At 46.2% G+C, this 27228-nt stretch overlaps 1 protein-coding gene across 1 annotated transcript; it reads left to right on the top strand.

Annotated features, from left to right (window-relative positions):
- The first annotated feature begins 9948 nt into the window (after positions 1 to 9948).
- LOC110309767 (L-threonine 3-dehydrogenase, mitochondrial) lies at positions 9949 to 26944 on the top strand. Its single transcript, XM_021182499.1, has 9 exons — positions 9949 to 10333; positions 18816 to 19015; positions 21365 to 21407; positions 22018 to 22088; positions 22897 to 23046; positions 23150 to 23322; positions 24829 to 24919; positions 25265 to 25534; positions 26447 to 26944. Exons 2-9 carry the CDS (start codon positions 18832 to 18834, stop codon positions 26584 to 26586), a joined length of 1122 nt encoding a protein of 373 aa, XP_021038158.1. The 5' UTR covers positions 9949 to 10333; positions 18816 to 18831; the 3' UTR covers positions 26587 to 26944.
- The last annotated feature ends 284 nt before the right edge of the window (positions 26945 to 27228 follow it).

Here is a 27228-nt window from a genome sequence, read left to right as displayed (position 1 = left end):
GTGTCATGTTCTCCCTCTGCCTCAGAGGACTGTTACATAGATGCTGGTGTTAAATTTCTTGATAGTAATAATAAAATTAGTATTCAAATGTTGCTGTATGGAATCTGGTTTTTACCATCTCTGAAAGATTTGTGAGGGCTTTTAGTTCTGCTTCAGTTGAAATTGCTGTACTTTTATTATTATTATTACTATTACTGCTTTATATGGCTGTTTTGCCTGCATGTGTGCCTGTACTATATGCATACAGTTTCCAAGGAGGCCAGAGAGAGCATGAGAGCCCCTGGGGCTTGAGGTGCAAACAGTTATGAGCTGCCATGTGGATGCTGGGACTTGAACCTGGGTATCTGGAAGAGTAACCAGTGCTTGGTTAATGCTGATCCATTACTTCGTATTCTTTTTACAATTTAAGATGGGTGAAACTGTACAGTGATGTCTTCTGTAGTGAATAAGAACATTCTTGCATTTGCTATCAGTGCTCTGTGTGTGTGTGTGTATGTGTTATTACTACTGTTATTTTGCTAAAGAATATGCAAGTAAGCCTTAGATATGACTTACCTGCAAAGAGGCATTTTTCCATTTAAGATTGTATATTGTAAATACTAATGACTGAGTATATTAATAAAGATAAGTCAATGAAGGAAGGTAAAATGCCAGCTGTTAAGTGTAGGAGACCCATGAGATGAAAAGATCATCACCATAACTGATGTAATTAGCATCACAGTGAGACTAACAAAAACCTGTGGGCACAGGATATTAGGGGAGGGGGTATGCATGTGTGTATATGAGCTGGAGTCTGATCTGTGTGTCTTCGTTTTGTTTTGTTTTGTTTTGTTTTGTTTCAAGACAGGGTTTCTCTGTATAGCCCTGGCTGTCCTGGAACTCACTCTGTAGATCAGGCTGGCCTCGAACTCAGAAATCCACCTGCCTCTGCTTCCCAAGTGCTGGGATTAAAGGCGTGTGCCACCACTGCCCGGCTTGTGTGTCTTCTTGAGTCATTCTGCACCTCACTTTTTGAGACAGTCTCTCACAAAACTTGGATCACCCATTGCCTACACCATATGACCATCAAGCCCCAGGTGTAATTGAATCAATATAAGCTTATCCACAACTAGCTTACAAATATATGAGACTCAGACTATGGTTATTTTATTTGGCTATGACAATTATTGAGGGTAACCCCTAATCTACTCTTCTGACTGCTGCCCTGGCTGCCTCCCCGGCGGTGTTCCTCAATACTTGCTGTTTCTCCTGGCCATGTGCTCATGGTACATCTCCTCTCGGAGCTGTTAAGGTTTGTATATGCTCAGCCCAGGGAGTGGCACTATTAGAAGGTATGGCCCTGTTGGAGTAGGTGTGGCCTTGTTGGAGTAGGTGTGTCACTGTAGGTGTGGGCTTTAAGACCTGCATCCTAGCTGTATTCTGCTAGCAGCCTTCAGATGAAGATGTAGAACTCTCAGCTCTTTCTGTACTATGCCTGCCTAGATGCTACCATGCTCCCGCCTTGATGATAATGGACTGAAGCTCTGAACCTGTAAGCCAGCCCCAATTAAATGTCCTTAAAAGAGCTACCTTAGCAGAGACAGAAGGAAAGGCCATCCAGAGACTGCCCCACCTGGGGATCTATCCCTTATACATTAGCCAAACCTGGACGCTATTGTGGATGCCAGGAAGTGTTTGCTGATGGGAGCCTGATATGGCTTTCTCCAGAAAGGCTCCGCCAGAGCCTGACAAATACAGCAGTGGATGCTTGCAGCCAACCACTGGACTGAGCTCAGGGATTAGGGTCCCTGATGAAGGAGTTGGAGAAGGGACTGAAGGAGCTGAGGGGGGATGCAGCCCCATGGAGGGAGCAACAGTGTCAGTTGGCCAGATCGCCGGAGCTCCCGGGGACTGGATCACCAACCAAAAAGTACACATGGAGGAACCCATGACTCCAGCCGTGTATGTGGCAGAGGATGACTTGGTTGGACATAAGGATGAGGAGCAGCCCTTGGACCTGAGGGGGTTCGGTGCCCCAGTTTAGGGGAACGCCAGGATGGGAAGCCAGACTGGGTGGGTGGGTGGTGGAGAGACAGGGGGATGGGGGTTCTCGAGGGGAGACCTAGAAAGGGGATAACATTTGAAACGTAAATAAAGAAAATATCCAATAAAAGAAAGAGGAAAAAAAAAAAGTTGCCTTGGTCATGGTGTCTTTTCACAGCAATAAACCCCTAACTAAGACAGGTGCCTTCTCCTCTCTCTTCCAATTCTCCCATTTCCCACTCTTGATCATTTCCCCTGTATCCTTTCTTTTCCACTATCTCTGGTGGGTGGTGGGCTAAAAGGAAGGTTAAAGTGTTTAAGAACCATCATTAAAAATAGGCATTTGAAAAAAATTAAAGTTACAGACTACCACAGCCTTCAGTAGTATTAAGGGTGGGTGGTATTTTAAAGAAACCGAAGAACCTTTCACAATAACAACTATAAATACCATAGAAGACTGAGCATCTGGTTTCCATTATAATCAAATATCCCATTTCAACAAAAATACAATACAGGCTAAGAATTTAATTAGAGTTTATTCAGGGGCTGGAGAGATGGATCAGCAGTTGGGAGCACTGACTGCTCTTCCAAAGGTCCTGAGTTCAAGTCCCAGCAACCACATGGTGGCTCACAACAACCTGTAATGGGATCTGATAACCTCTTCTGGTGTGTCTGAGGACAGCTACAGTGTACTTACATATAATAATAAGTCTTTTTTTTTTTTAAATTAGAGTTTATTCAAGAGAACAAAATAAATAGAAAATAACTACATTATATAGGAGGAAGTCCGGACATTGATAAAACAAGTAAACAGCTTAAATGTGTTCAAAGGATCAAAGGAAAACATTGACAAGGTACTAAATAGCCTTTCAGCAAAATGAAAAAAAATAAAATAAAATATGGAAATAAATTAGAGAAAGAAAATGAAAATCTTGGATCTGAAAATTACACCTGAAATGAAAGACTTAGTAAAAACTGTTTAAGAATGTTTGATCTAGAAGAAGAAAGGGTCAGCAGAGCTGGAGAACAAATTATCCAGTGTGTGAACAGAAAGAACGTGAGTGGACCTGTGGCATCGTTAAGTAGACAGCAGATGGATAATGGGAGTCCCAGCAAGGAGCAGAAGTGCACAGAAGGCCTGAGCACTCTTGAGTATTTGATGAAAGGCGTAAGTAAACAAAATCAAGAAGCTAGACAGCCTCCAAAGTATAAGCTCCAAACCCCTGTGCCAAGACCCATTGTACTGAAACCATGAACACTCTCTCTCTCTCTCTCTCTCTCTCTCTCTCTCTCTCTGTCTCACACACAACACACACACACACCATTCAGAAAGCAGTCAGAAAAAAACTTATTACTGACCTTCAGCAAGAAATTATCAACTAGTTTCTCATCAAAAGCCACAGAGCCCACAGTTCCAATGGTATGATATTGAGAATTATATATCTGTGAAAAATAAGGGAGAAGTTCAGATATTCCTAGATAAAGGAAAACTGAGGGGGAAAAAGCATGTCTCCAGCATATGTGATTACAAGGACAAACATAAAAATCATTGCTATTGTGACTTTAATTTGTAAATGTGTTTTTTAATATGTGACTAAAAAGACAAGATTGTTATCTATGTTAAGGAGTTGATGACCACTAGAAGTGACCTTTGGAGACTGCTCACTGGAGACCTTCAGGGTGAAATAAAAGGGTGCTAGAAAATAGCTCGGACTTGGGTGAGCAGATGTTTATCTTTGATAGGAATAAGCAAGTGAGTAAAGAGAGGATTGCAGTTTGGGTTGTGACTTCACAATTCACACGCGTGCAAGAATAAAGGCATGCACAACGTTTAATCTGTATTATGCAGAAAGCTCAGGGGCACTCGTGAGGAAGGATGGAGAACAGAGCAACCTAGTGATGGAGCTTCCATGCTATTTCTAAACGATTAGAACGTTAATTCAAGTTATAGATTTTTTTTTTTGTAGCTCCAGGTTACTGTGTTTCCTATTGCTGTGATAGACTACCCTGACAAAAACAAACTTAAGGGTGAGAGAGTGTATAATCACAGTTCAAGGAACAGTCCCCAGTCCATCATGAGGAGGAGGCCAGGGCAGCTGGAGCTTGAACAGCTGGTCACATCATATCCACATCTGCAAAACACAGAGGCTCTGCCAAATACTCCTTGACCGTCTTCTCCATCTGTGCACACTGATGCCCCTGCACACATGCTCTTGGGATGACCACAATTAAGATGGGCCTTTCACATCAACTAGCATAACCAAAATAGTCTCCACAGACCGTCTGAAAGGCTGGCACATCTAGGTGATCCCTCACAGGAGTGGCCAGAGGTTTGTCCCCTAGCTGGTTTCAGATGATTCTTGATCATCACAGCTACTGTGCCGGCTGGTCTTAGGTCAACTGGACACAAGCTAGAGCTATCTGGAAGGAAGGAACCTCAGCTGAGAAACTGCTTCCAGAAAGTCTCACTATAGGGCAATTTCTTAGTGATTGATGGGGGAGGGCCCAGTCCATGGTGGGTGGTGTCATCTCTGGGCTGGTGGACCTGGGTTCTACAAGAAAGCAGGCAGAGCAAGCCACAGGGAGCAAGCCAGTAAGCAGTACCCCTCCATTGTCTCTGCATCAGCTCCTGCCTCCAGGTTCCTGTCCTGTTTGAGTTCGTGTCCTGACTCCCCTTGATGATGAACAGCAATGTGGAAGTATAAGCCAAATAAACCCTTTTCTCCCCAGCTTGGTTTTTGGTCATGGTGTTTTGTTGCAGCAATAAAAACCCTAAGACAATTGCCATTTTAATTTTCATTGTAGTCAGAAAATACAGAGAACAATAAAAAAAGGAAAAGGAAATAAAAACATAGTCTATGAAAATGAAACAAAACACCCAACCCCTCAACATGGAAGACAGCAATAAGAGATGAAATGGTAGGAAAAAAAAATCACAAAATACTCTGAAAACACATTGCAGGTAGGACTCTTCCCTGATTAGCAATTTAAACAGCTTCCTGGCAGCCAGTCGTTGGCATTCCCTGGCTTATCTTTGCTTTAACCAGAGCCAAGGGGAAAACCTCTGTGTGCTTCTGTGTCCGAGTACCCACCTTTCCCACTCTTAAGTTCCACGCTAGTGTCCTCATCTTAACTACACCCATCCCTCTGTATCTAAGGGAGACTTGCTCCAGCACTCCTGGCCAAGACCAAATCCCTGTGTATACTGTATCTGAGGGTTTCACATTTGGTGACTGAGCTAACCATGAATTGAAAATATTTGACAGTAAATTGTGTCTGTACTGAATATACCATTCCCTAAATAGTCACATTTATATTTTATTGTTTATATTTTATTAAGCACTATAAATATAGAGAAAAGCTAACATACGCAGGAGGATGTAAATTAGGATGCAAACATGCCACTTCATATAAAGGCTTGAGTTGCCAAGGATTTTAGCAGCCAACCAGCCTTAGGGGTGGCTTCAGAAATCCCCCATGAATGCTGATGGATACTCAGGGTACTCTGGAGAATGAGAAAGATTACGACATTGCCAACATTGCCTCCCACAGCTATGGAGTTGAAGTCCACAAACCTGCAAGTTGGAAATGTGGGAGAATGAGGGTTAAGTTCCAGGTGGAATGTGCATGGGCCTGAGGACCAGGACAGCAGGTGTTCTAAGTTCCAGTCTGAGTCCACTGTGGTTTGCCCCCAAGTTTGTGTGCTAGAAGCTTGGTTCTCGGTGTGGTGGGACCTTTAACGCTGCTCTAGTACTACACAGGGTCAGGCATGAAGCCCTTGGCCGGGATCAGTGCTGGTCCTGAAGAGCAGGTGAGTTTTCCAAGAGTGGGTTCTTAGGAAGCAAGGCTACACAACAAGGTTGATCTCTTATGATCATAAAGTGATTCCTTGGCTGCTTCTCCTCTGGGTTGTGTTTCAGCCACCGATGCCATCCGAAGCTGATGCTGGTGACAGTCACCGGAGTCTTTAAAGTGGACTGAATGAAGCTCTTTCTCCCTAAAAAATAAAATATTCATTTTCCCATATTTTGTTATAGCAACAGAAAATGGGCTAGTAGTTTGAATCCAAAGGCAGAAGATCTGTTTTTAAGTTCAGTGTATGCCAAGGATTTCAAGTCAAAAAATCCTTCCCATCCTCATTTCTCCTTTATCCACTATAATAACAACTACGTTCATTTCCCAGTCCTTGGAAGCCCACCCCACCCCGCTATACCCCCATTCCTTTTTGTTGTACAACGGGCATGTGTTGTTCTTTGTTCCTTAACTGCATATGTGGATCTGAAACAAACCAGAACTGGATCTTTTAACACAGTTAGGCATAGGTATAAATGCTCAGGAGAGAGAAACACTCTTCAGTAAGCCAGCTAAAGACTGGAGGAGAATTTGTTGTTGTTTTTGAAATAGGGCTGCACTGTGGAGCCCTGACTGGCCTGGAACTTCGCATTGTTGATCTGGCCTTGAATTCCCAGAGGTCTCCCAGCTTCTGCCTCCTTAGTGCAGGAGTTAAAGATGTGGGCCTTTATACTGTTTTTCTTTTTTCTTGATTGTTTTTTCTGTTTGTTTGTTCATTTGTTTTAAGACAGGGTCTGGTGGTTTGAATAAGAATGGCTCTGGGTCTGGTTTGAATAGGGCTGTCTCTGTCTCTTGTTTCTTGCCATTGGATCCCCTTCCCCCCAACTCAGACTGCCAGGTTAAGCCTCAGTGGGAGAGAATGTGCCTAGACCTGCTGGGACTAGATTGCCTCAGAGTGGGGTGGGGTGGTACCCAAGGGCAGTTCCCCTTCTCTGGGGAAAAGAGGAGGGGGCAATGGAGGGAGAGATTTGTTAAGGGTGGGACTGGGAAGGTAGGAGGAGGGAGGGCTGTGACCAGGATGTAAAGTGAACAAAAAAGAAAAAAAGCAAAAGAGAGGTGGGAGGGAGGGAGAGAGAGTGGGGGGAGGGGAGTGTGTGTGGGAGAGAGACAGAGAGAGAGAGAGAGAGAGAGAATAATGTCCCACATGGGCTTACTTAAACCCATAGACATCAGGGGGTGACACTATTTGAAGGGATCAGAAAGATTAGGAGATGTGGCTCTAAGTGTATCACTGGCGTGGGCTTTGAGGTTTAAGAGGCCATGCCTCTCCCCTCTCCCACCCCACTCCCTTTGTTTATGGATCAGGATATGGATCTCTTACTGCTTCTCCAGCACCAGGTCTGCCTGTATGCTGTCATGCTCCCCACCATGATGAGAATGGACTAACCTTTGTAGCATTAAGCAAATCGCCAATTCAATTCTTTATTTTATAGGAGTTGCCCTGGTCATGGTGTCTGTTCACAACAATAGAACAGCGACCAAGACACAGAGTTTTAGCTTAGGCTGGCCTTGAACTTACAATGTAACTTGAAATGACCTTAAACTTCTGTTCCTCTTCTCTCCATCTCCCTAGTGCTAGAATTAAGGGCATGTGCCACCACCCAGAATTTTGTGCCTACTAGGTAAGCATTGTGCCAACTGAAGGCTGCTAGCGGAATACTGGCTTCCAGGCAGCTAGGATGAGGGTCTTAAAGCCCACACCCACAGTGACACACCTACTCCATGAGGCCACGCCTACTCAACAAGGCCACACCTTTTACTAGTGCCTCTCCCAGGGGCGAGCATATACAAACTATCACACCCACTATCTAAGCTGGGCTCACAGAGGCTTACTTTGCTGACCAAAAAGCACAGGATACAAGGCAGGCACAGACTTGGAGAGCCAGGCTGGCACAGGAGCCTGTGGCTCTGAAGTCAAGAAGCCTCCAACAGGGTGCTCCCAGTATGACTCTCTCACAGCCTCTTAGGCAGCCAGTCAGGATTCAGACCTAGTAGGCATTTCTGCACATGGGAAACCAACCTTTATCATTTCAGGGATGTTGGAAGGAACCTTACAGCTGTGTCCCCCCACACCGTGGGGCCCATGGACCTTAGAAGTCTTGTTACAGGGCAGATTCCTTAACTTTGTTTTTGGACCTGCTACTTGCTCTGGGATCACACTGTTCATACCAAGCCCCTACTGCTTAGAAACCTGTCTGTTACTGGATCTTTTAGGCCTGTATCCCTAAAAAAGCTAGGCATGGCCACACACCCTTAATATACTTACCAAAGAGGCAAATACCAGTGCAAAGTAGAGCGAGAGAAAGAGAGAGAGAGAGAGAGAGAGCAAGAGAGAGAGAGAGAGAGAGAGAGTTATTCACACAACAAGATCACACTGACACAGAAAACAGCTCTCACAACCGGGAGGACGTTCATTCTGGAGCCAAATGTGAAAGCCATGGACTAGCAACACAGTCAGGTGGTCCTGAATATCACACTCCAACATGGCAACAGTCTCATGAAGTTTTCTATAACAAAATCATAAATTCTAGACTTTAAAAAAAAAAAAGATGGTTTTATGTCTATGGATGTTTTGCCAGCATGTACGTCTGTATTATGGTACACCAGGTGGCCCTAGAGGATCCCCTGGAACTGGATACAGATGGTTGTTAGCCACCATGTCAGTGCTGGGGATCAATACAGATCCCATGGAAGAGCAGCTGGTGTTCTTAACCCCTGGGCCACTTCTCCAGCTCAAGACATTTTAAAATACATGGATAGAAACATCAGGTTAACCATAGCAGCGAAGACAGACAAGAAGTAGCTACTCTAGCCCTCCGACATTATCTGAAGCATTCTTAGTTGGAATTGTCGTTGTTGCTTCTATTACTGTGATGAACCCCAGGACAAAAAGCTACTGGGGGGTGGGGGGAGGATAAGTTACATTTTACAGATCAGTGGTTCTCAACCTTCCTAATGCTGTAACCCTTTAATACAGTTCCGTGTGTTAATGGTGACCCCCCAACCATAAAGTTATTTTGTTGCTACTTCATAACTGTAATTTTGCTACTGTTATGAATTGTAATGTAAATATCTGATATCTAGGATATCTGATATTTGACACACACACCCCAAAAAGAATCTCCAGGTTGAGAACTTCTGTTATAGTCATGAAGAGATGCCAGGAGAGGAACTGAAGCAGAGGCCGTGGTGGAGTGTGCTGCTTATTGGCTTGTTCCCCTTAGCTTGCTTGGTCTTCTTTCTTACACAACTCAGACCTACCTGCCTAGGGGTGTCTTGTCCACAGTGGGCTAGGCCCTGCCACATCAGTCATTAGTCAAGCAAATGAATGTCCCCCTCCCCACGCCCCACCCCAGAGTTACCTACAGGCCAGTCTGATGGAGGCAATTTCTCAGTTGAGGTGCCTTCTTCCCTGGCAAGCCTAGCTTGTGTCTTGTTGACAAAAAATTAACCAGCACAGGATTGTTGGAAGCGAGGGGTCCTGTTTGTACATTCCCTAAGGGTTTACCTAATAGTCACAAGTATGTTAGGTCAAACAGAGGGATGGGCCATAAAAGGCTACCCAGAGACTAAGATAGCCGGAGATAATTTTGGCTCCCAACCTGTAATAGTCTGGCTTTCCACTATCAGTTAATAAGTCAATCGGCCTTGGGAAATGTTTAACATCGGTGCTGCCCCCTGTCTCCCTCCACCCCTTCCTAGGAAACTCACTTCATGCCCCCAAGTCCAATTTCCAGGTAGTGGCTTAATAAAGATGTTTGACAATCTGGGTTTAATCTCCGGGAACCTGGCAAATAAATAGTCTACCAACCTCCTCAGGTATGCTGTGGCTCACGCTTACCCTACCTTCTGTGATTAGACATAAAATATTTTTGCTGGAGCAGGCCAGCTACAACATTGGACTGCCACAGGAGATACACTCACACCGGGTCCCTTTCAGCTCCAGATGGGAGCCCTTTGGTCGGGTGTGCACACTGGGGGTCCGGCTTGAGGCTGCCACTCAGAATTTCTAAGCCCTACTACCTTCCAAGATGCTGCCCCATCCTGCTTAGTGCTTGCCTTGAAAGCCACTTCATTTAACATCAGTGTTCCCAGGAACCAGAAACCACTAAGTGCCTGGCTCTTGGCGGAGGTGCCACCAGACACAGGTCCCTAGCAGATCTTTCCAGCTGTGGTTTGCAAATCCCAAATTCTAACCCCAGTCAATTGTGGAAGGGGAGTGGCCGCGTCCTGGTGCAGCCACAAGGTCAGCTCTGTCCGAGATATAGGTGTGGGCTTCCCACAAGCGTCCTGGGGCGGAGGTGAGATGAGGTGAGGTAGGAGGGAGGCACGGCTCCCGCGGCGGCGAGGCGGGTCCAGAGCAGACAGAAGATAAAAGGCAGAACCAAACTCTTGACTCCGCACGTGCTGCTCCGGCTCCCGCTTGGCGTTCTCAGCATCCAGTCTTCTGTGTCTGCAGGTCAGTGTAGGAGATCGTCCCCTGCTGCGTCTGTGCCCGGGAATTGGACCTCTTTCCGGGCACGGGACGACCAGCGAAGTCTGCTGTCTGGGTTGGGGTCCGGAACGACCGCAGGGCGCCACTGCTTTGTGGGCGGCGAGGGGAGAGATGGGCCCCAGAGTAGCCCCGGGTGGCAAGAAGCCTCCCGCTCCCTCCTGCTCTTAACAATGCTCAACCTCTCAGGAATAGGAGTGGGAACCCGGCACCCAGAAAACTGGTTTGTCTAGTAATTTGGGATGTGATCGTCCCGAAGGATGGCTTGGGAGGGCCCCCACACCCTTTTCATCAGGGGGCAAGCTGAGGCTGGCTGTCCTGGGTTCCTCCCGTGGTTTCCCAACCTCAGCAGGTGAAAGCAAGACACCAGGTGGGTAGAATTTCCCTCCGAGACAGTAAGTAGCTCCCTCCTGGACGCTTTCTTGCTTTCGGTGGCCAGTATGTAAATTCCAGCCTTGCCCGATATAATTTTTTTAAGTGACATGAATGAGGTTAACATGGACAGAGACTCTTTTTTTTTTTTTTTTTTTTGTTTGTTTGTTTGTTTTTTTCTGATGCTCAGAATATATTAAAGTCTCTCAACATGGTGACACTTTTGTCTGCTTCTGAGGCGCACGCCTTTAATCCCAGCACTTGGGAGACAGAGGCAGGCGGATTTCTGAGTTCAAGGCCAGCCTGATCTACAAAGTGAGTTCCAGGACAGCCAGGGCTACAGAGAAATCCTGTCTCGAAACAAACAAACAAATAAACAAACAAACAAACAAACAAAAAAACAACTAAAAAAAATGGAGACAAGAGACTACCCTGGCCCTGATGCCCAGGAGGCCTCGGGGGGGGGGGGTAGAGGAATTGCTGCTCAGAGCTCTGGGGCCGAGTGGGAGGTGCCATTGAACCTGGAACTTTACTAACCCCCCTGATCTTTTTTCTTTTGGGGGGTAGTGGTGGTGGTGGTGGCTGCCTTGACAGTTGGTCCTTAGTAGTTGCGGAAGGCCTATGATTGAGGTGTTTAAACCCAGTTCGATTGAAGGTGGGTGTGGCTGGCAGTACCAATTAGCATGAGAGGACATTAGCAATAAGATGCTGCCACTCAGCTAGTGCTGGCCTTTCCTAGACAGGTTTCTGGGCATGGAGCAGAAATCAGCCTTGCAGGATTAAACACAGCAGAAAATTTCCTGTAGAGACAACAAAGAAAGATAAGAACTTAGTCAGGTTTGAGAAGCAGGAGGCTGTGCCCTTGGGGAAGAGGTACAGAAGGGATTGTGGTTTGCCTGGATCCTCCATGGTGTGTGTGTGTGTGTGTGTGTGCGCGCGCGCGCGCGCGCGCGCATTTGTGCAGACCTTACCTTTCTGTTCTACAGTGGCTATGGGCAGCTAACAACAGAATTATATTAAGACTTTTTTTTTTTTAAAATAAAGGTCAGTAATGTGTGGCTGGAGAGATGGCTTACAGCTTTAGAGCACTGGCTGTTCTTCTAGAGGCCCTGGATTCAATTCCCAGCATCCACATGGCAGCTCACCACTGTCTATAATGGGATCTGATGCCCTCTTCTGGTGTGCAGGCATGCATGCAGACAAAGCACCCATACTCATAAAATACACAAATAAATAAATCTTTATTGTTGGGAGTGTGACCTATGTGCCCTGTCGTGCAGTAGATCTCTGGGCTGCTCCTCTCTCCCCAAGGCAATGTCCTACTTTGTTTCGTTCGGGGAATATTGCCCTTAGCTTACAGGGGTGGAATCTGGGGTGTGTGTCCTTATTTCATTTAGCCCCATGTGCTCCAGGCCCATCCATACTGTAGCATGGGTCAGTATTTCTTATTTTTTGTTGTTTTTGTGTTCTCTTGTTTGAAAGGCTGAAATTCTGCTGTGTGTGGAGACCACTCCTTTATCCAGTCCTGCAAGGTGGATGCTTTTTATTCTATGCCTACTGTGATGGGCTTGAGACTTCAAAGGTCTTGACTTAGTCTCTGAGACTAAGAATGACTGCAGTTAGAAGTTTAGGGTGGTCTTGTGGTGGTTGGAGCACTGAAGCCTTTCCTCGTGGAAAAGGCTATTTCTAAAGAACTCCAGGCCTCCTGAAGCACGACCGTTCATCCCCAGGACAGTAGTGATGGAATCCCTCTTCCCAGAGGTAACGCTGAGTCGTTTTAGTCTGAGAACATTGTCAGTTAAGAGCACAGATGAAGTCCTGGTGGCTTCTGCTCTCTGTCTGTGCTTCTCGAGCTGGCAGGGCTGCTGGAACTGCCCTCTGGGGACACAAACACTGCCTCCCGACACCTGAAGTCAGGGTGACTAACCCTGACCGAACTCTTCTCACCTGAGCCATTTCTCAAGGAAGCCTGGGCTCACAGCTGCTTACGAGAGACCTTTGTACCCAGGTGCAAATACACACAAGTCCAGCGGAGCACCAGCCCATCTCCGTTACCCAGGTCACTAGTGCGGGTGTTCGTTCCTGAGGGTCCCTCCTTGTTCTGGGTGGAAGAAATCATCCTGTTGCTTGAGGGGAAGAGTGCAGTCTCCTCTCCCTTTCATTCTCTGCAGTTAAAGTCTGCAGAGGGGCTTGGGAGCGAGCCCACTGCCTACTTATTATTTGACTTTAACAAAGAGGGGCCAAGGATCGCTGTATGCTCTTTGCAAATTTACTTTCTGGCCTGGCAAAAGCTGTTCTCAGAGTATGATCTTGGGAACCCTGGGGATCCCCGAGACCTTTTGTAGAGTTCCCAAGGTCAAACTGCTGGAGGAAGAATACTGCTCTTGGCGTTTTCTCCCCAGTGAACTAGGGGTTTCTCAGATGATCTGTGAGTCTGGCCTGTGGTAGCTAATGAGAGCTGTGTTTGAGTAGTCTTGTGTTTCTAGAGTCTTGTAAACTCTAGGCTTAGGGGAGAGCTAGCTATGTGTTTCTAGAGATGAAAGCGCTTTGCACTGCTGTACATTTTCAAGCCTATTTTTATCCCTGTGGCTTTGGATTTGAGTTCTCCTGCATCCCCATGGAGAGGTGTCAAAGGCAAGTGTACTTATTTGTAACTGGAAATGTAATAATACCACAATATAAGGATATCCATTCATACATTTTTTAAAAATGTATTTAGTTTTTGGATATGAGTGCTTTATCTGCATGCACACCTGCATGCCAGAAGAGGGCATCGGATTCCATTACAGATGGTTGTGAGCCACCATGTGGTTGCTGGGAATTGAACTTAGGACCAATGAAAGAGCAGTCAGTGCTCTTAACCACTGAGCCATCTCTCCAGTCCCCAGTCATATATTTTTATGCTGAAGAATGAGTAATTGGCTTGTCAGGGGATAACAGAAAACTTGACTTTCCAACCCACAGCTGGCAGTGCCATCCGTGCCCATGAGATCGGCAAAGGCTGACATGAGCATCAACTCCGAGCCAGTTCCTAGACTTGTGAAGGGGAGTTTATCCAGAGGGAAGGGCATAACTGAAAAAGTGCCCCTCAGCTTCCTGCTCCCCTGTGGATCTCCTGCCAGCCCATCATTCTATGCAGTGATATTGAGAATCCTCTGACAAGTGTGACTTGAAGGTTTTAACTAGATAGTGGAAATTCATCAAAAGTCCCAAATTATTAGATTTTTCAGACTAGAAACTAGAGTAAACTGTGGTTGAAGTATCAAGCTGGATGGGTCACCAGGCTAGGTAAGCATCAAACAGGACAGATTATCAAACTGTACAGAATCTCAGTGCTTCTACTCCCAATGGTCTGCTGAGCCATCTCTCCAACTCCCCATTGGCAGCGTATGGCCACCAGGAATACAATGGCCCCTGGTGATGTGTTGCATGGGCTTGAGTGATACAAAAGCACCAGCAGGCCCCAATTCCTCCGAATCACCAGTACATGATCACCCCAACTCCATAGAATGTGAAGAGGCAGCTCAGCACTTGGACTGTTTTGTTTCCAACCTTTCACTACGAGTCCTGTGCCTGGTCTGGCATGGATTCATAAGCATACAAACAGCATGATGAATGCAGCCACCACTGCAAATTCATCCACTTGTGAGCACAGACACACTACATGACACTCAGTCTTAGCATGTGTGGCAAAGTCTCTACCAGTCAATGTTCTCTCTCTCTCTCTCTCTCTCTCTCTTGCTCTTACACACACACACACACACACACACACATTATAAATTAATAAGTCTTTAAAAGAAAGAATTGAAGGACCAGGCCTATGATATAGCACTTGCCTAGCTGGTTTAAACAAACGTAAATTGCTGGCTGTAATCACTTTTACTGCTTCCTTAAGAACCTTTGATTTCCTGAAGCCTTGGCTTCTAAATTCAGGTCTTTACAGGATGCTGGATGGTGACTGAAAGCACCCATAAAGCTCTCCTCTTACTATCAAATGTGATGCTGTCTTGTGGTAAAGCATTTGTAGGACCGAGATGTGGGCTGGACCGTCAACTCTTGCTGACAGAACATTAGTTCTGCTTGAAAGGACTAAAACCACGGTTATTCATACTCGGGAATCTGAAAGATGGAGTCTAAACGATGAAGAAAGTAGTCTGCTGCTGCCAAGGAACAAGGAAAGGTGACCATTCCCAACGCCTAGGAGTTTTGTGACATTTGCCAGTGTGACTTTGACCTTGCAGAGAAGAGGGACGTATACTAACGTTTACTTGGAAGAAGTTCATAACTCGCCAAACCAGTGTTTCCAAAAGTCCAGTGCATGGAGCTAAAAGATGGGTGAAGAGATTCCACAAAAGTCTTTAATAGAGATGGGTATGGTGGTTCATGCCCTCAGACCCCAGCACTCAGGAGGCAGAACAGCAAGGTGCGCAGTCAGATCTGACTGGCATGTCAGATCCCTCACGCAGCCGCCTTTGAGGAGGATTAAAGGATGAGAGGTGGCTCCACTTTATTGTGAATTGCTTGTTGTGAATTCGTGAGGACCAATCTAAATCAGATCTATAGGAACAACCAAGCATGATGCTGGGGAGAAAGGTGGGCGGAGCGGGGTGGAGGTGGGGGACGGGACGAATCCTGAAATCCAATCCTGAAATCCATTTGGCCTAGCAGAATTGATGAGCTTAGGGTTTAGTGAGAGATTCCTTCTCAAAAATGTAAGGTGGAAAGAGGAGTGAAGGAAAAATACCCAGCCTTGCTCTCTGGCCTCCATACACAGGTTACACACACATGTGTGGGTTACATACAGGTTACATACACATGTGTGGGTGTGCAGGTTCTAACAGTTACAGACATCACACACACAAAGTTAAAGGTTAGCTGACCTTTGGCTTTTAGAGAAGTATCAGAGACACATATTTAGAAACATCCACGTCTCCCTCCCCTTTCTGCAGAAGTTTGCATTCCCTCCAGAGGCTTCAATGAAAACTCAAGCCAGATTGAGCATGGAAGCAGACGTGAGAGTCTTGACCTTGCACTCTTCTTATTACAGGGTTTCTGTGTTTGCTTTGGAAAACATAGTTTCTTTCATAAAAGTGTTTATGTTAACATCACTAAATTAATTCATAAAAATAAACATCTTGTTAAATAACTTTAACAGGGATGGAGAGATGTCTCCGAGGTTAAGAGACCCTTCCAGAGGTTGTGAGTTCAATTCCCAGCAACCACATGGTGGCTCACAAAGATCTGTAATGGGATCTGATGCACTCTTCTGGTCTGTTTTAAGACAGCTACAGTATACTCATATAAATAAAATACATAAAATATTTAAAAATAACTTTAACAATGTTTAATACGGTAAATAGATTTATTCACATAAACTTTTCAGCCCACAGTTTTTTGTTTGTTTTCCAAGACCGAGTTTCTCTGTGTAGCTCTGGCTGTCCTGAACCTTGTAGACCAGGCTGTCCCTGACAGAGATCTGCTTGCTTCCACCTCTGGAGTACTGAGATTACAGGTTGCTGTGCCACGATCAATACCTGATTTTCAGCCCATAGTCGTTAAGAGTGTAAAGGAAGCTGGGTGTGGTAGTACACGCATTTGGGAAGCTGGCAGATCTCTGTGAGTTCCAGGATAGCCCGAGCACACGGTGAGTCCTGTCTTTAACAACAACAAAAAAGTGTAAATGAATCTTGAAATTGAAAATTTTGAGGGCTGCTGCTGTGTGCCTAGTCATGCTCACACAACAGTGGAAACACACAAGAAACACATCCACGGGAAATAACACCACTCACTTAGTTGATTATTATATCTCTTCACCATATTATGCAATTATTGTGTGGAGCAAGATGGCTTTGTGCAGCATATGGCTGTGTTGAGATGAACTGGGCAGAAGTGAGACAGTTGTCTTTACTTGGAAAAGCTGCACTGTGGGTAGAAGTTTCTGTTGCTCTGACTTGGTGGTGTCTCCACATTAAAGCTAATGGATCCTCCCGCTGGAAAGCGGGGCAGCAGACTTACAACCTAGCAGATCAGGGCAGTTCTGCTAGCCTGTGGCATGCAGGGAGGACCAATATTGGCTATTAGTGGATTAAGAAGGGCCAGCACAGGTGTATGTTGTCCATGTTGCCAGGGTAAAACATTTGGCCTTTGGCTAAGAACCCATCAGGCACCTTCTTGTGTCTTTTTTGAGGGGGATAATGAGGTAGGTCAGCAACGTGGGTAGGGGGAGTTGTTATTCTTGTGCTTTGGGGAATTGGAATTTGTCCTTGACTTTCAACACCTTGGGGAATCCAGTGGTTCAAAGGCTTCCTCAGTCTCCTTTTGAACTTGCTGATTAGTGACTGAAAAGATCTGAGTTCTTACCTGGACTTGGCTGCGGGGAGGATTTTTCCAACAGCATCCCTCTGAGAGTGGTTGAAGAGAGTCTCACATGTTCCCTGTATTGCGTGTACTGGGACCAACCCTGGTTGTCTCTTATCTGGTGCTAATCTGGAACTGTGAAGCCAGTGATGTGCCCATGACTGAAAGGCTGTCCTCCAGGCTCCCTTATGAGCCAGCTGGGATGCAGGGCCTCAGCTGCTCGGCAGAGCATCCCCTGCCCCACCAGCAGCTACTGGAGTTCTAACCACCTGAACTTTTCATACTTTAAAAAAAAAATCCCCCCTTATGACTCATAAGGTTTTAAAATATTTTCTGAAGTTGGTAACCTTCCTTTTATTGCCCACAGCCGTGAAACATTATTTAGGGGTACCTCCACCTGTGTTCTTGGGTTAAAGACACTCACATTCGGAGGGAAACAGTTTCATCATTACAGGACAAAATGTCCTAAATCAAGGCACATTTTAAAGGCATTGATGGGAACCTCAGGTGGTGGGTGAGAGCAAAGCAGAGAAACCTCTTTGCTATGTTTTAGATATGACCTGATGACAGCATTAGCCGCTGCTAAGTTAATACAGTCTTAAAAGATTTACCTGAGAAGTCACAATAGGCTGACACAGTGGCGGGCAACAACAGGTGGCAGTTTCAGAGACCAATGTTAACCCAAGGTGAATGTAAAGGTCTCAGTTCTCCACAATTCCCTGTTCTAAGTGATCTTCCAACTGTGCAGTTAGTAACATAGGTGTATCTGCCCCACCCCTACCTCCTTTTTTCTCCTGGGAACTTTCTTTTTTTTTTTGGGGGGGGGGTTTTCGAGACAGGGTTTCTCTGTGTAGCCCTGGCTGTCCTGGAACTCACTTTGTAGACCAGGCTGGCCTCGAACTCAGAAATCCGCCTGCCTCTGCCTCCCGAGTGCTGGGACTAAAGGCGTGCGCCACCACGCCCGGCTTCCTGGGAACTTTCAGTTCACAACATGGACACAAGACCTGCTTGTATGAACCTCTTGAGGCAAGAAATGGTACCACTGTCAGCTGGTAGTGAAGGGAGGAGGAAGGGGAGGAGGGGAAGTATTTGCACATTTGTGGTCTTGGAAGTACTTGGAAAATGACTTTCAAAATGAGCCTTTCTAAGGCTGTGGGAGTCAAACCAAGGCTGTTCACAGCTTACTAAATATTGCCAGGCCTTTTTCTTTTAGCCATCTGCTTTCCTACTCTGCTTCATTCCAAACATAACATCTGAAGAGTTAGCACAGATCATCAATGCTTGGCTACTTAGTCTGGGACCTGCTTGTCCCCTCCAGATGGTGTAGTGTACAGGTCAATAGCAACTGTAGTCGAGATTGCAAGCCCTCAACAGATCTGGTGACTGGTTTTGGGTTTGTTGTTTCTTTTGTTTTTTGGGGATTGTTGTTTGGTACTTGTTGGCTGTGCATTATTGACCCCCACCATAGATTTGCATCTGACTTGGCTTCAGTAATACTCCCAGCTTAGACTTTGTAGGAACATTTATCCTTTGTCACTGGCCCTGGCTCAAAGCTGGCACATGACTGGCTTCCTTTGGGGAAGTCAGTGGTTAATGCTGATGCATTCCTGAATCACAAAAGAAGGTGTTGCTCCTGTAAGTAGGATTTCTGGGGTAGCTTGTTTCCAGGAACCAAAGGGATGTAAAGTTAGTAATGGGCTCCACCCTTCCTTGCTCCCAGGGTATCAGAAGAACAGATGCTATTCCTTGGGATGCTAAAACTGGTGGTCAATGGGACTGCACAGAGCAAAGCCTCTAGCTGCCAGAAGCTTGTCTTGCCCTTGCAGTTTCTAGGCACCTCCCAGCACCGGATCCCAGCCAATGCCAACTTCCACTCCACCTCGATCTCGGAAGCTGAGCCTCCTCGGGTCTTGATCACAGGTTGGTTTCTCTCCTCCTCGTTTGTGGGATGAGCCTTGCTTTCTCTGAGTTGCTTCTTGGTGACAGAGAGTGTGCTGTGCTATATTAGAGCAGGCTACGATGAACACCGGAGCTGGATTTGATGTTCGCACTGCAGAAAGGGTCTCTGAGTGAGGCATATCATCATAAAGAACTTTAAACTGGGGTGGCAACCCTTTTCTGATCAGACACAGCCTTTCTAAAAAAAGTCCTGGGTTTGGATTCAAGGGGTTTGTTCTTTTGGGGTAAGAGATTTATCAGAAAAATTATTAACACTATAGAGGGGGAGACAGCAGCATAGAACTCCCAAGAAAGTTCAGACATAAATGGCACAGTGGGAGTCTCCCTCCAGGTTTCAGGGGATGGGAATGAGTCTATGTCATGTACTTGATGAGTAGCCTGTAGTAAGTCCACTGTTGAGATGTCTCTTAATTACCTATGAGGATGAGGAGGGCAGGAACCAAACAGAAAAACAAGTTACTTTAGTCCTGAAGCCAAATTATTGTAGTTTTGTTACCATCTAGAGGTCTTGATGGGGTTAGCTTTCTCATCCAGTTAAAGAATTAAAGGGCAGGAAAATTCTCGAGCTCTACAGGTAGCAGCAGAGAAATCTCAACCAGCAGATAGAAGCAATAGCTGAAGACAGGCTTTTGTTAGGGGTGAGGAGATACATATAGGTCAGGCACACAGAGAAGGACTTGCCTGCAAAGCAGGGGGACACCAGGAGGGGAACTAGCCAAAAGGCTGGTCTCTTAGCCCGAGGGCTGGGGATCTTAAAGACTCTCAAGAGTTTCCTTCCCTAATTTGGGGTTGGCCAGTTTAAAGAAAGACTGCCTGGCTGGCCCACAACTGTTGTATAACTATGTCCTGATCTGGCCTTGAGCTTGTTGAGCCATCTTCAAGGGCCCTATTGGTGGAAGAAAAGCCCACAAGGCCTTTGTTTTAAGCCTCTAGAGCTTTTGTCTGGGGTCAGGAAGGGGAGGAAGAAGCCAGCCATCTTGAAAATTCACCATCTTTGTTACCTGCTTACATCTTCTCTCCCTTTCTGTCTGCATACCAGGGAGCCAGTCTAACACCTAGTCTCCCAGCTTCAGGAATTAACAGTTCAACTAAACTGGAGGATCTAGCTGACCTTCCTGAACAATGGTGTGACTCTAGCTGACATCTTCCATCTTTAGCTTCCCTTCCTCATAACTGTTGCCTGTGTTTGCTTTCCCTAACAAAATTGTGTTTTCTGAATGTGCGTAAGGGCCAAATAGCTGCCCTGGAACTTGGTTTCCTTCCATATTGTACATAATAGGTCAGGGCAGCAAAGCTGACTGGACAGGAAGGATACACATCTTTCTTGTAGGCACATCTTTCCTTGGCCAGAGTCCCCAGCCTAAGCTCAGAATTACCCATCACAAACTGTTACTGTACTTTTGTGTGCTGGAAACAAAACTTGATATAAGCACTGCCCAAGCTTCTTGTTGCATCCAGTGCCTGGCTCACCCCCTCTTCACTACAAACTCTGTGTTGTCACTGACCGTGCTTCCAATCAGCCCAAGGCAACCTCTCATTTGATTGACACATTCTATTTCTCCCTTCTCTGCCATGTTTTCACTCCTTTCCTAACCTGCTCTCTGTGGGTTTCTTTCATTCTCTGTCTCCAGACATCTCTAGGGCCCCTGGGTTTCAGCCCTGTGTTAACTGGCAGGGAGTCTCACGGCTCTATCTTCCTGCCATGTAAGTGTCTCGCCTGAATTTTACAGTTGTCCTCCTCCAAATGTGTTCCTAGCCCCTGGTTCCAGCCTCTAAATTAGGCAGGAATGATACTAGTATCATTTCTTTATTAGTGGCTCCTCACTGATTTTATTTTATTTTATTTTGGGGGCAGGATCTGTCTACTATGAAGCTTTGGCTGTCCCAGGCTAGCCTTGAACTCGAGAGATCCACCTTCCTCTGCCTCCCAAGGGCTGGGATTAAAGGGTGTGTACTACCACACCAGCTTGTCACCACCTGTCCTTTTGTCATATGGTTCCTTGCATTCTCGTCTTTGGAGCTGGGCCCTGCATGAATGCTACTTTCTTGTGTCCTTGCTTCCCTCTTCCTCTTGGGCACCTCCAAAACTCTCACCTGCATTGACAGCAACTCCATCATGAGCAGTGGTTAGCCTATCTATGTTCTGAGTGTAGTGCAGTGCTGCAGAGAGCAGTCTGCAACATCTGCATCAGCTCCCCACCCTCCCCAACCCCACCCCACTTCAACTCACTCAGACAGAAGGAGTCATATTCCACTGTGATGCTCAGGACAGATTTACAGTCTGGTCTCACTGTTTTCTTCTTCACCTAGGGGGTCTTGGCCAGCTGGGAGTAGGACTTGCCAACCTCCTGAGGTAAGAGTTTCAAAATCAAATTCTTAAGAGTGTACAGTTGTCTCTTCTTAAGAGTGTACAGTTGTCTTTTCTTAAGAGTGTACAGTTGTCTTTTCTTTTGCCTCTGGCCTCTTTCTGCTTCCATCTAAAACATCACACCTAATTAGCTCTGTAAAACACATTTTGTCCTGCCTCCTTGGCACAAACCAGCTCTTTGCTCTTGGTCCTGACTTAGGCACTGGGAGAGTCATCGCCCCAGATGAACCACTTACCTACCCTTCAGTTGTTTAGGAGCAGAGGGCAGGGGCCAGTGCTGATAGGAACTGGAAGGGAGTACTCTGGGGTTGAAGACAGCTGGGTGAGAGAATAAAGCAGAGGAGGAGCTGCCGAGGAGCTAGAGATAGCATTGGTGGTGGTACAGTAGGGGAGGGGACAGAAGGAGAGAACAGGGTGTGGGAAGAAAAGGAGGTGTGAACCCAGGGAGTTAAAGCTGAGGGGCATGTGACAATGGTACCGAGGAAGGAACGGTACCCAGAAGTTACAGTGTTTATTTGAAACAATCAGTTACCTAAGACTTGTATCCTTGACATTGATGACTTGTTGGGGATGGGCGGGCTTTCTTTCCCTACAGGAAACGATTTGGGAAGGACAATGTGATCCTATCAGACATAAGGAAGCCCCCTGCTCATGTCTTCCACAGTGGTAAGATATAGATGGTCCTTGATGTTTTACTATTCAAATACTGTCAAAGGGGAAGTACACAGAGTCCACTTGCAACCCAAAGAGGGACTTGGGCAGGGTCCTGGCTTAAAGGTGTATTTTCAATGCTGCTATATTCAACAAAGTTTGTAGTAATATATTTTGACATTACTTAAAATAATGTCTTTGAACTAAAATTTTTGATTCCATATCTTTTGAGTTTTTGGCTGACTGACTTAGAGAGCCCACAAACAAAAATTAAGTTATCTGATGAGGGAAAGAGCTTGAGGAATATGGAGAGGGGAGATGGCTCAGTGGTTCAAAGCTCTTTCAGAGGACTCAAGTTTGGTTCCCAGCACTCACATCAGGTGGGTCTCAACCACCTAGAGGATTCAAAACTCTCTTTAAGGCTCCACAGGTACACGCACTCACAAACACTCACCACCAATAACTTCAGCATCTTCTTCTAGCTCCTATGGGCACCACCTATGGGTGGGATTCACACACCACCACAACCATCACCATTAACAACAACAACAACAATGAATTCCAAGAAAGCAGACATGGGAGATGGAGCATGGCTGTTAACCCAGTGCTCAGAAGGCTAGCACAGAAGGACCACAAAGTTGCAATCCAGCCTAGGCTACCTAACTAGGTTCTGCTCTAGGAAGGTTGGGGGGGAAGGTTGGGGGGAAGGTTGGGGGGAGGGGTGAGAGAAAATGGGTATGAGATTTTCTCAAGTCAGAGGCTGGCAACAGGGGATCCATTCAGCTCTTCATTGCACGCGGCCTCTGTCACTCTGTGATTACAGGCCCGTTTGTTTATACCAACGTCTTGGATTACAAGAGCCTCCGTGAGATCGTGGTGAACCACCGTATCAACTGGCTGTTTCACTACAGTGCCCTGCTGAGTGCCGTGGGAGAGGCAAATGTGTCCTTGGCCAGAGATGTGAATATAACTGGTGAGTGGTTGGCACTGGCTCAGTGGGGGCCAGTTGTTCCAGCTCTTGGTAAGAAGTTTTTTTTTTTTTCTTTTCAGATTTTCATAGTGTCTATTTATTTCAGGACTGCATAACGTTCTAGATGTTGCAACTGAATACAACGTGAGATTGTTTGTGCCCAGCACGATTGGAGCCTTTGGACCTACCTCTCCCCGGAACCCTGCACCCGATCTCTGTATTCAAAGGCCTAGGACCATCTATGGGGTATCCAAGGTCCACACGGAGCTCATGGGAGAAGTAAGTGTTTCTTGGCAAGATTGCTCAAGATTCTGTGTGTCTGGCCTCATTCTTTCTGCCTCAGGCACTTCCTACTTCATTTTGAGGGAACATTTGCACCCCAGAGATGCTTACCTCACTGGTGTGTTTGTCAAGTGGCAAGACGCTTGGAGATACTGAAGAACCACTTAGCTATAGGTTGCTCCTTGTCCACAGCCATGGTAGTCACATGGCACTTATGGACACTCTGGCCTTGAAACTGCTCCTGTCTGTGCTTGCTATCTATCTCATTTGTAAGGCTCTCAACACTGGGGTTACTGGTGGGAATGTTAAAACTTTCTGTATGAGAGAGAGAGAGACAGAGACAGAGAGGGGTTAGGAGGGAGGGAATATATGTGGGGAATAAACAAGTGTATGTACTCATGTGGGGGGGGGGGACAGAAGTTGGGTATCTTTCTCAATTCCTCTCCACCTTAAATTTTGAGACAGGGTCTCTTACTGGAACTTGGAACAAGTAGGCTAGGATTACAGGCATCGAGCCTTTGGGATCCTGTCTCACTTCCTTAGTGCTAGATAACAGTCTCGCACTTTGTGCCCTACTTTCTTTCTTTTTTTTTTTTTTTTTTTTTTTTTTTTTTTTTTTTTTTTTTTTTTTTTTTTTTTTTTTTTTTTTTTTTTTTTTTTTTTTTGTTTGTTTTTTGAGACAGGGTTTCTCTGTATAGCCCTGGCTGTCCTGGAACTCACTCTGTAGACCAGGCTGGCCTCGAACTCAGAAATCCACCTGCCTCTGCCTCCCAAGTGCTGGGATTAAAGGCGTGTGCCACCACGCCCGGCGGTGTGCCCTACTTTCTTAAATGGGTTCTAGAGAATCTAACTGTTCTTCATGCTTGTGCCAGAAGCACTCTACCAACTGAGTCATCTCTCCAGTCCAGAAACTTTCTACTGTGGAAAACTTCAACCACACTTTTATTCTGACTTTAGCACACTGTAGTAATCCGTGCCCCGGTCTTGTAGGCACTGTACATCAAACTCCCTTCTTGCAGGGAAGCAAGCAAGCCTGTCTTACTCATGGCAGGGAGCAGGAGCGCCACCTGCAGGCTGCTCCATCATTTGTAATGTTAATGTAGCACCAAGATGGTGATTCTTAAACGATAAAAAAAATGAGTGTTATTAAACAAAAGTGAAAAACGTAGAAATTCTGAAAAATTCCATTTTCTTTCTTTTTAAAATCGTGTTTGTGCCCTTTATGTGTATATATCTACACACAGATGTGCCACAGCGTGTGTGGAGGTCAGAGGACAACCATGGAGTCTCATTCCATTTTTATGTTGATTCTGAGGACCCAACTTAGTCACCAGGCTGTGTGGCAGGTGCCTTTATCCACTGATCCACCCTCCGGGCCCCAAATGCTTATTCTCTTGAGGAAGACTTAAACTGCATGAGATGATATTTTAGGAAAAAGCTATTTTTGTTTTATCTGGTCTACGGGGTTATCGTTTCTTTAGTCAGCTCTTTCTTTTTTCTTAGTACTATTATTACCGGTACGGGTTAGATTTCCGGTGCCTGCGATATCCTGGAATCATTTCTGCAGATTCCCAGCCTGGAGGAGGTACAACTGGTAAGTGAAATCTCCAGTCTCCTTCATTTTTAATTTCTCTTGTTTCAGGGAGGCCCTGCTTAGTCCACAAACTGCCTTAGCTTCCTTGTATTTCAAGAGAGACGGGAAAGTAGGGAGTGTTTTTATCTCCCTGCCCCCACAAAATGCAGCAACTAAAAACGTTTTTCTCATTTACCTGTACATAACAGTAAATCTTAATGTAGTCTATCTATTCAGATCTTGGGAACTTAACATTTTTTAGTAGTCTAAAGAGGTTCTGTATTAAGAGGACGGGAGAACTGGCATCTCAGTCCTGACCCGCCTCCCTCCTGCTGAGAAAACCCACGGGCCGGGATTCTCTTTTAGACTACGCCGTCCAGATTTTCCACGCTGCAGCAAAGAACGGCACATTCGAGTGCAACCTCGAGGCCGGCACCAGGCTCCCTATGATGTACATCAGTGACTGCCTCAGGGCCACCCTGGAGGTCATGGAAGCCCCTGCCGAGCGCCTGTCCATGAGAACCTACAACATAGGCGCCATGAGCTTCACCCCCGAAGAGCTGGCCCAGGCGCTCCGCAAGCACGCGCCTGACTTCCAGATCACCTACTGCGTGGATCCCCTCCGACAGGCCATAGGTGAGCCCGCACACCAGTCCACTCCAGCTCCATACAGTGTTCGTGAGTACTCGCGCCAGCCTAGTGGGGAGGCTTTAAGGCTGAGGAGCTGCGGTGGTCCATCCGCAGATGCTTCCGTGTGGGAAACGGGTCCTCGGGAGAAAGGTTCCAGCTCAGGAGACAGTCCGACCCATTTCACCATTACCTATGGTCTGTAACACCCTTCTGGATAAAGAATGTCCCTTTTCAATGCTCTGGGGGGTTTAATAACATGAAACCCCAGTGCAGGTGCCCAGTGAAAGGGAAAGAATCCGCTCAGGACCCCCAAGACCAAGTTCTCAGCACAAAGGAGATTTGCCCTAGAAGGACAGAGGGCAGGGATAAGGGACAAAGACAGGAGATAGAGGGATAGGGTGAATGGAACAAGGGAGAGGAGAGAAAATGAGCAAGGGAGAGTTATAAAAGGTGTTTTCTCCAGAGGACAAAGGTTTGCCTCTGGATAAAGAGGAGACACACATGGCACATTGTAAGATGGTGGTTTATAAGGGTAAAACGTGAAACTCCATATTAGGGTTGAGGTGTTTAACTTTAATTGGGTGAGCTAAGGGTGGCTTCTGATTGCTGGACTTCTGAACTTTGATAGCTGGACCTCGGTAATCATCCTTAACAAGGAGGAATTGGCCAAATAAGGGAATAGATCTTGGTGGCTAGCTTTAGTAACATAGAGAGAAGGGCAAGGCCTGCCAGAGCCAGGCTCACCAGGCCAGAGTCCCTTCACCCCGTGTCTTCAGATTAGGTGGCCTTGTGTGTACTATAGTTCTGCTCCAGTCCAAGACGAGAGGAGTCCCTCTCTCCCTTCACATAAAATTTGCCTAACCATTCACAAATCCAGAGCCTGAATAAGCCAGTGTTCTCTCCCATGTCTTTCCCCAGCGGAGAGCTGGCCCATGATTCTAGATGACAGCAATGCTCGGAAGGACTGGGGCTGGAAGCATGACTTTGATCTTCCAGAGTTGGTGGCTACGATGCTCAACTTCCACGGCGTCAGCACCAGAGTTGCCCAAGTGAACTAAAGAAGAGGAGCGGCCCAGTGTCCTCAAAGTGCAGGGCCCATGGCAGTCTCTAAGTCGGAGAGCCAGACTGAATTCTAGCCTCTCCCAGGGGACGGCTGGGTGGGGTTGGAGTTCCTTTACACACTGCCTTTGGCCTGTGCCTAAATTGGTCCAAGCACAAAGGCCAGAGAAATGAAGTCCTGAGTGGTGGTGGCTATCTCTCGGGATCTGCAGCATTTATATTTAATTAAATTCAATTTAAGTATCTCTCGTGAGACTTATTCTCTTGCCCAGAGACCAAAGATTACATGTTAGGGTTTTCAAAGCTGTTCTTCATGTTTAAGACTGGGATACTAATTCAAAAAATGATCGCTTGCAACTTGCGTTTTACTTAGGATTTATCCAGGTGTTTAAGAATGTGAAAGGTGATGCAGTTGATAAAGGGGAAGGGGCTTAAATGGATTCTGGTTCCATTTGGGGACTGCTAGAAATCTCAGTGATGTCTATGGGACTTTAATTCCCTGGCCTGATGATATCGGTAACCTCAGGTTGTTTGAAGACGCAAGTTTCTGGGCTTCACCCCCTCAGACTTAAAATTCTTGATTTGGGGTCTGGAGAAAAGGCTCACCACTTAGGAACCCTTGCTGCTCTTGTAGAAGACCT

This window comes from Mus caroli, chromosome 14, assembly GCF_900094665.2.
Source record: "Mus caroli chromosome 14, CAROLI_EIJ_v1.1, whole genome shotgun sequence".
NCBI lineage: Eukaryota > Metazoa > Chordata > Mammalia > Rodentia > Muridae > Mus > Mus caroli.
The sequence above is the reverse complement of the archived record's forward strand: the minus strand, read 5'-3'. Positions and strand labels throughout refer to the sequence as shown.